This window comes from Morus notabilis, unplaced genomic scaffold (genome assembly GCF_000414095.1).
Source record: "Morus notabilis unplaced genomic scaffold, ASM41409v2 Scaffold436, whole genome shotgun sequence".
Classification (NCBI taxonomy): Eukaryota; Viridiplantae; Streptophyta; class Magnoliopsida; order Rosales; family Moraceae; genus Morus; species Morus notabilis.
The window spans coordinates 338,499-348,154 of NW_010362623.1; the positions used below are offsets into that span (position 1 = coordinate 338,499).

General features: G+C 41.2%; 1 protein-coding gene and 1 non-coding gene across 2 annotated transcripts; one reads left to right on the top strand and one right to left on the bottom strand.

Moving 5' to 3' along the window:
• The first annotated feature begins 739 nt into the window (after positions 1-739).
• LOC112092393 lies at positions 740-5,574 on the top strand. The gene is made up of 6 exons (XM_024168487.1): positions 740-874; positions 947-1,120; positions 1,253-1,555; positions 1,726-2,073; positions 2,270-2,350; positions 4,978-5,574. The coding sequence occupies exons 1-6, from the start codon at positions 740-742 to the stop codon at positions 5,572-5,574; spliced, it is 1,638 nt and encodes a 545-aa protein (XP_024024255.1).
• A 3,965-nt stretch (positions 5,575-9,539) lies between these two features.
• On the bottom strand, positions 9,540-9,646 carry LOC112092410. Its single transcript, XR_002902581.1, has one exon. It is a non-coding gene; the product is annotated as a small nucleolar RNA R71 (small nucleolar RNA).
• Between the last annotated feature and the right edge of the window lie 10 nt (positions 9,647-9,656).

The window sequence follows — 9,656 nt, forward strand, 5'->3', positions numbered from 1 at the left end:
GCCACGATAATGGCCAACTTTGTGGTAATAAATGGGGGCTCTCAGTACAATGTTGTAATCGGGAGACCGACCCTTCAGGCGCTAAGGGCAATAACCTCCATCTACCACCAGAAGGTCAAGTTCCCTACCCCAAACGGCGTAGGAGAGATGAAGAGCAACCAGTACGAAACTAGGATTGCATACTCTGATGCCCTCCGTGGATACGACCAGCCAAGGTGACAGGAGGCCAGGATGGTCTATCAAAGCACTGTTGAAGACATAGATCTCAGGGTTCAAGAGGAGGTCACCTGGTCCCAACCCATCGAGCAATTGGTGGAAATCAGGGTTGATGAAGGCGAGCCAACCAAAAGTACTAAAAATGGGCTCAGGCTTAGCCCCCTCACTCAAGATTGAGGTTGAAGACTTCCTCAAAAAGAACTTAGACATCTTCGCCTGGAACCATGCCGACATGGAAGGGATCGACGCCGAGGTTATGTGTCAATCCCTGAATGTTGACCCCTCATATCCTCCCAAGCGCCAGAAGCGTCAACCGATGAACCCAGAGAGGTATGAGGCGCTGAAAATGGAGGTCGACAAGTTGATCAACAATGGGTTCATCAGGGAAGCCCATTACCAGCGTTGGGTCTCAAACCCCGTTTTGGTGGTCAAGCCTAACGGGAGCTGGAGGACATGTGTCAACTTCAGCGATCTCAACAAAGCCTGCCCAAAGGACGGCTTTTCACTCCCTCGAATAGACTAGATGGTCAACGCCACAGCAGGGCATGAAATACTGAGTTTCATGGATGCCTACTCCGGGTACAACCAGATCCCCATGCATCCAACCGACGAGGAGCATACATCCTTCATAACCGACAGGGGCCTATACTGCTACAAGGTAATGCCTTTTGGCTTAAAGAATGTGGGGGCTACCTACTAAAGACTCGTGAATAAAATGTTCGCTCAACAGCTCGGCAAATCAATGGAAGTCTACGTCGACGACATGCTTGTGAAAAGTGCTAGGGCCAACCAACACATCGACCACCTGGGTGAAATGTTTGGTGTGTTAAGAAAATACCACATGAAGCTAAATCCCCAAAAATGCGCCTTTGGAGTTGGGTCAAGGAAGTTCCTTGGTTTCATGGTCAGTAACCGGGGGATAGAAGCTAACCCTAAAAAGATTAAAGCATTACAAGATATGCAGTCCCCGACTAAACCAAAAGAGGTACAGAGGTTGACAGGATACGTCGCTGCCTTAAACAAATTTATATGAAAGGCAACAAACAAATGCGTCCCATTCTTTGATGCTTTGAAAGGAAGTAGGCGTTTTGAGTGGACACCACAATGTGAAGAGGCCTTCCAGAAATTGAAGGAGCATTTGGGCAAGCCCCCAGTCCTGTCAAAACCCCACCCCAACGAGGAGCTCAGCCTTTACCTCTCCGTGTCCCAGCACGCCATAAGCTCCATGTTAATAAGGGAAGAAGAAAGGGTACAGTTACCAATTTACTATGTAAACAAAAGACTCCTCGACGCCGAGTCAAGATATACCGAGATGGAACGCTTGGCCCTAGCCCTGATGGTAGCTTCAAGAAAGCTTCGACACTATTTTCAATCTCACACAATACGGGTTCTCACAAACCATCCGTTGAGACAAGCGCTACAAAAGCCCGAAACTTCTGGTCGACTTCTCAAATGGTCGGTAGAGTTAAGTCAGTTGACATTAAGTACGTACCAATAACGGCGATCAAGGGCCAAGCGCTGGCTGAGTTCTCCCATAGACTGGCTCCCGCCGAGCCAGAAGAAATCGAGAGTACAGAATGGAAGCTCTACGTGGATGGAGCGTCGAGTGACAACGGGTCAGGAGCCGACGTCTTATTGATCAGCCCAGAAGGCCACAAGATCACCTCGGCGGTTCGATTTAAATTCAAAGCGTCAAACAATGAGGCAGAATACGAGGCGCTAATTGCAGGGTTGCGATTGGCCAGTCACCTAAAAATTGAGAGGCTCAGCATCTTTAACGACTCTCAACTGGTCGTGGGTCAAGTGAAAGAACAATTCCAAGCACGCGGCAAGAAAATGGGTGCGTACTTGAGGAAAGTAAAGGAATAACTCGTTAAGTTTAAAAACTACGAGATACTTCAAATACCACAAGCTGAAAACGCAAACGCCGATGCTCTATCAAAGCTTGCATCCTCAAAAATTCTGGATTGCAGCAGAGACATGAATTCCAGCGCTTGGCCCTAGAGCGTCGGCGTTTGCGTTTTCAGCTCACAGATATGTCACCTTGCAGCAGAGACATGAATTCCAGCGCTTTTTCCTCCCTATAGCTCTGAGGGAAGTACTGCTCATTGAACAGGGTCTCAAACTGCTCCAGGTCAGTCCTGTAACATCTACTCTTCTCTTGACCTGTTTCCACCAGGTATTTGCTAAACCCACCATCTTGTATACAGCAAATTCCACCCAGTATTCATATGGAACTCCCATAGTACTCAAATGCTTGACTATGGAGTCTAACCAGAACTCTGCCTCCTAGGGTCCTCCCTCACTATTAAACGAGGGGATAGACGCACGCCTAAATTCTCGGAAGTACCCTTGCTTCCTATCCTCAACCGGCCGCTCGTTTTGAGCTCTTGTGGCCATGCCTTGAAAGGGAGCATACATGGTATCCAGAAATCCTTGATTCTGTTGTGCCGGTTGATTAGCGGGCCTATGGTAAGGCACCATTTCCTTTAACTGAAATAACACTAGACTATTCAGTGGATTACAGATGTCACACATGTATGTACAATCCTGGGGTTTCTCAACCTAGGGCTCTGATACCACTCTTGTCACGCCCCCCAAGCGGGGTGGGTGATGTGGAGCTCGATTAGGGTTTAGTAAAGCAGATTCCCAGACGAGCCCCACTCAACTGCATTAAAATATAATTACATTACTACATAATCCCAGAACCTCTGACACATAGGGCCCACAGGACATACAGTATCGTACATACATGCTCATGTAAATAATCATTACAACAGACATCAACCACAGTCTAGTAAATCCAAATATTACATAAGTTTACAGAATTTCTCAAATTCCTTACATTTGTCCAAGAGGATGTCCACGATCCTCACTTGATTCCAATAGCAGCACAACTCAGCTGCTCCGTAGCAATTATCCAGCTACAGTGCCCCGCTCCTAGAGTCTCCTGGGAGGGTTTAATACATTTGAAATATAAAACGTGAGCGAAAGGCCCCGTAGGATATAATTTGAAATAAACGTTATAAATAAATGAATAATAAGTAAGCGAGGAAACAAATAAATGAATAAGTAAATAAAATACGACATTCAGTTCCAACAGACAGTCGGAACCTCACATCCTTTTTCTCAAAGGAAATATAACCGAAAATAACCGTTTTTACAGGCTTCAGCAAGTAATTAGTACAAATTACTTACCAAACCAAGTGCCTCGCCTATCCGGACTGAGTTTTGGGTTCTGCCCCCGAGGATACACTCTCCGCATCCTATCTAGGACTACAGCAATAGACTCTTTTACCAGTTCACAAGATCTCTTTGCTTAAGAAATCATTCATTAACATTCTGAAATCGTTAATACGACCCCACGAACTACTCAAGCCGCGGGCCCCATGACTAGACAAGCCATGAGGTTCCATGACTAAACAAGCCATGGTTTTCAAAATGTTTTCTTTCACAAACCAATCCCTTTCTTTAAAATATTTTCAAGGCCAAAATCCTTTTTGAAAACAGTCTCACAAGGAAAAGGGATATAAATCCTACCTCGCACTATCAAACTTGGGACTAGCGTTGCCTTTTCCGGCTTCCGCTTCCTCAAGCCCCTTCAGTCTGAATCCTCAGCGATCATTGATGCAAGACAACACTTCAGGATCAATTCTCATTCCTAAAGCAATCCAAATCTCATTTATGTACCATGATTTTCAATTAGTGTGCCCTAATCCATTTTCATGTTTCAAAATATCATTCCAAGGGTTTTCAATCTCAAATCAAGGATTAACAATGCTAATCCATTTATCTCAAGTCCCCAAATGAAGCTAATTTGGGTTCTCCCCGAAAACATAGGTCAAAACAGCAATTTCATGCCAATCAGGGTCAAACCCCGCGTCAACCGGTCGACTGGTGACAGAGTAGTGCAACACTACCGGTCGACTGGTAGTGTGCACACCGGTCGACCGGACCGGTCAATCGGTCGACCGGACCGGTCAACCGGTCGACCGGACCGGTCAACCGGTCAGCCTGTAATCCGGTCGACCGCATAGGTCGACCGGTTTCCATGTGATCCGGTCGACCGCACAGGTCGACCGGTGGAATCAGCTGCGCGAGAGAAGCTCGCGAAAATCAGTCTAAAAACCTGTAAATCCAATCCCAAATCGAAATATTTTAAAGGGAAACCACTACATCTGGGTTCTAGGTCCTAAAACAAGTCCAAAGAACCCAAGATCTCCAATTTCTACCATAGTTTTACTCAAAAACCATCAAAATCCGGTTTGAACCAAAAATAAGTTTTGAAATTCAAAAACTTGAGATTCATGAGAGGTTCTTTCAGTAATCTTACCTCGAATCCTTTTCTTGACGTTGAAAACCTCTTTAAATCTTTTCTTGGTTCAAGATCCGTTTGATTTGGGACAAAAATGAGAGAGAGAGAGATGCATGGGAGAGTGAGAGAGAGAGAGAGTGAGAGGGAGAGATGCACGGGAAGGAAAAAGGAAAGAAAGAAAAGAAAAGAAAAGGAAAAGAAAAGAAAAGGAAAAGAAAAAGAAAAAGACAGGTGTACAATATTTTAAAAGAGCAGTCCAGAATGCGCCCATACACACTTCTGGGTTTAAATAAATTGCTGAGAATAATTTAAATACCTTGGAACTATTTAAACTCACACGTATCAAAAATATTTATTAATTTATACTCAATTAATAATCCAGATTAGGCACACTAATAATCTCAATTACCTTAATTAATCTCAATTAATTCTTCAGGGTGTTACAGTACGCCACAATTCCTAGAGCACCCCCAGAAAATTTAACCTCCATTCTCAGTCCATGGCCCTTCGCCAAGTGGGGGGTTGACCTAATCGGGCCATTGCACCTTGCACCTGGGGGGTTTAAATTTGCCATCGTCGCGGTAGATTACTACACAAAGTGGGCAGAGGCAAAGGCTCTGACTACAACTACGAAAGCAGCCTGCACCAACTTCATGTGGAACGACATTGTGTGCAGGTTCGGGGTCCCCCACTCGATTGTGTCCGACAATGGGAAACAATTCGATAATGCCTCAACACGAAGATTCTGCGACAGCGTGGGCATTCGAAAGGATTTCTCGGCGCCGATACACCCGCAATCTAACGGGCAAGTCGAAGCAGTCAATAAAATATTAAAGTATACCCTGAAGAAGAAGCTCGACAATCTAAAGGGAAAATGGGCCGAGGAACTCCCCAAGGTCTTGTGGGCATACAGAACGACGAGCCGAAGCACCACGGGCGAAACACCCTTCTCCATGGCATATGGCGTCGAGGCGGTACTGCCCATAGAAATTAAGACGCCGACTCTAAGAACTGTGGTCTACAACGGTGACGGTAATACGTAAGGCATGAATGGAGAACTCGACCTATTAGAAGGAAAAAGGCTCGACTCCCAGTTACGCCTCGCCGCCTACCAGCAGAGGGTAGCCCGATATTACAACAAAAAAGTCAAAAAATGAAGGTTCGCCCCAGGAGACCTAGTATTAAAAAAGGTAACACAGAGTACAAAACTCAAAAATCCTGGTCCTCTGGGCCCAACTTGGGAAGGACCCTACCGAATAAAAGAAGTATTGCGGCCAGGCACCTACATCTTGGAAAGCCTCTCCGGCAAAAAGGTTCAGCATCCATGGAATGCAGAACAGTTAAAGCTGTACTACCAATAATGTATGTAGTTTTTTAAACGCATCTTAGTTACATTTTTGGTAATTTAAATAAATTATGAATTTATAGTAATATTGTCCAAAAGTAAGAAGAATTCACCCCTCGAATAAACTTGTCTGCTTAAAAAACCAAGGTATATTAAACAGACAAGGGGGGCAATAAGGGATCTACGGATCACCGCAAAAAAAAAAACATAGAAAATTTTACGAAATTTTCTAAGGTGACGACCCCAAGGGGCAAAAGCTAACGCCGACTCTTCCAAGGAAGAAATGCGAGGAAACACTTAGAAAATTTTACAAAATTTTTTAGGGGGCAAAAGCTAACGCCGACTCTTCCAAGGAAGAAAGGCGAGGAAACACTTAGAAAATTTTACGAAATTTTCTAAGGTGACAACCCCAAGGGGCAAAAGCTAACGCCGACTCTTCCAAGGAAGAAAGGTGAGGAAACACTTAGAAAATTTTACGAAATTTTCTAAGGTGACGACTGATTAGTGCATGAAAATGCACCATAAATACTACTTTTGATTTATATAATATTAAAATATTTAAGCTTTAATTAAACAATTCCACTATTTTTATTCATAATATTTTTAATTAGAATTTGTCTAGTTTTTGCTTAATTATTTACAGTGTAAAAAGCTACACAAAAATAAGCCATGAAAGCCATGTTTTCAACCATCCGGAGCCAAGCCTCAGCCGAGCCGCACCAAGCCACTATCTCTCTCCGCGTGGGCCCCAGCTCTCTGCCTTTCCCCACTCTTTCTTGCGCGCGTCACCAGCACGCCGATCTCTCAGTGCGCGCGTGTCTTCCACGCAGCCATCAGCGCGCGTTAAAGCATTCCTCCGCGTGGCCCCGCAACTCAGTGCGCCAGCCTGCTCCTTTCCTCTGCGCGCGACATCTGTCCCATGATGTCTCCACTCTGACCGCGCCAGCAGACTTCCTCCACTCTGCGCGTGACACGTGGCACTTTATTCCTTTGATCCAATCAAGCTTCGACACGTGTCCCTCCGGCGCTGAATCTGAATTTCTTCCCCAAAAATTAGAGCAAATTACCAGATTTCTTCCCCAAATCAAATATGTGATTTCTCCTAATTTATGTGTAATTTTATTTTGTTTCATTTTCTTTTGTAATTTTCTAGTTTTACAATTTATTTCCTTATTTGACAGGCAACCTCTGAACACTATAAATAGAGAGGTTGGCCTAAGGTTTTAGGAAGATTTTGATATTCAGCTTTCTGTCGTCTTGCTGTCAGTCTCATATTTTCTCTCTAGAACTTGTGAGAATGTTTTGCAAGATAGGCTAGAGTTTTCTTGGTGAGGTTAGAGATAAACTTCTGTTGAGTGACCCAATTCGGGGTTTTGATTCCTTGTGCTGTAAAGTTCAACATCCGAATGAATTAAATCTCATCTATTTTTCTATTACTTTTCAAAATATTGTGTGCCAATTTTTATATAAGTTCAGTCACGCTTTTCTTATGTAATTCTGTCATGCAATGTTTTGTTATTCAAATTATTTTACAAATTGTCTTTTACTGCAATATTGTCAGATTGATATATTGTCGATTTTAGATAACTTGTAATAATAATATTTCTGGAGTCAACAAACAGATTTAATTTATTCGGTTATTTAATATTGTGAATCAAAACTTGGATTGGTGAACGAAACATTAGGGATTCTCGACACCTTACCATTTTTATTATCGAATTTTCTTCATACAAATTCCCTCATTTCTATTTTATTTGCAACAAAATCTCAAAAACTATTCTTTTTCTTTAATTCACTTTTCTCTAACGCTCTTATTCTATTAGTCATTCTTGTTATTTTGTTATCTCTCTGTGGATACGACCGCATTTCTGTGCTACAATTGACCGCTTGTGAATATCATTTTTAGGCGTTCATCAAATTTTGGCGCCGTTGCCAGGAAGGTGCTACTAGCAAGACTGATCAGTAGATTTTGAAGCCAAAGAGGTAAGTGCATTTTTTTTATTTTTACTCAATTTCTCTTTCTTAATTTACGTGATCTGTTTTTAGCCCCCATTAAAAAAAAACCTTGTGTTTGCTGTTTTGTTCTTCTGTGTTACGTTAGTTATACATTTATTATTATTGTTGTTTTCTTTTCTTCTTCTCTTTCTCGTTTCTTATTTCAAAAAAAAAAAAAAAAGAAGGGAAAAATTTTTTTTTTTTTTCAACAAGACGACTACGAAGGAAAAAAAAAAAACGAAACAGGGAAGGAAAACTAAAAAGGTAATTTTTTTTTTTTTTTTTCGATTAAGGGGCGGCAAGAAAAAAAAAAATATATATATATATATATACCTTTTTTTTTCACTTGCCGTCCCTTAATCGAAAAAAAAAAAAAAAGAATTACCTTTTTAGTTTTACTTACCTGTTTCGTTTTTTTTTTTTCCTTCGTAGTCGTCTTGTTGAAAAAAAAAAAATGTTTCCCTTATCATTTTTTTTATTTCTGTAATTTTGGTTGCAAAAAAAAAAAAAAAGAATCTCATACTCTTAGGATTTATCTTTTATTGTTAATTTTATTTTCCCTTTTAGTTTTAAAATTAATTGTGATTTGATTTTTGTAATATTTTATTTTTGATAGATTAGGATTTTATTTTGTTTCCATGTTTGAGTAATTTAATTGTTAACTATTATATTGTTGCCTAATTTAATTTTTTCTTTTATAATTTTCATTAATTCTTAGAATTATAATTTAGATTGTAATTAATTGACTAATTTAGATTCCTAATCTAGGAATTTCATAATTTGGTAGATTTAGGCTTTTGACTTTAGGAATAGTTTCCATTAATTAGATTATATTTCATAATTTACTCAATAAAATTTAATAATTGATTTTGAGAATAATTGTGTGGTTACGTGGAAAGTATAATCTGAGGGAGTTCTGTCTAGGAAAGTTGGTACTTAAGTGGGCCTCGCCCCACCAATCTTTTCTGAAAACGTTGCTCTGTCTAGGAGGCTATTCATTAAGCCAAGAGCTATAGTCTTTCCTGGGAGCACTCTCGGTAGTTACAATTTACGTTACTATATAATTATTTTTTTTTGGATTAAAAATAAAAACAAAAACAAAAAAAAATTAAAAATAAAAAAATAAAAAAGGGCCGCTTAGGGTGAATGCATCGGTATAGAGACGAACTAGGGAGATTTACTCAACGTCCAGATTTAGAAACCCTTAGTGAAATTCTATCCGACTCGTCTTCTACGTCTCCATCTTCGCACTTGTCATTGAAAATCGCATTTGATAATCTATTTGCGATGGCACAACACGAGAAAGTTCAGCAGAGGACGTTGCAAGATTATCTGCACCCAACGCAAACAGCCACCCCATCTTGCATCATGTTCCCGCCAAATGCACCGCCTACGGATTTCAAGCCGGACATGATTGCACTTCTCCCAACCTTTCACGGATTAGAGAACGAGAATCCATATGTACACATTCGGGAGTTTGAAGAGGTGGTGGCCACCTTTCACAACCGTGTTGAGGCCACAAATACCGTCAGATTAAAGTTTTTCCCTTTCTCTCTGAAGGACAAGGCCAAAAGCTGGATGTATTCTCTTAGGCCTAAGTCTATTGGAACATGGGAAGAAATGACGACGACATTCTTCAACAAGTATTTCCCACACCATAAGACTAATAATTTGAAACGAAAGATCTCAAATTTCGCTCAGAAGGAAAACAAAACTCTCTATCAAGCTTGGGAGCGTTTTAAGGATCTGTTAAATCTGTGTCCCCACCATGGATATGAAAGTTGG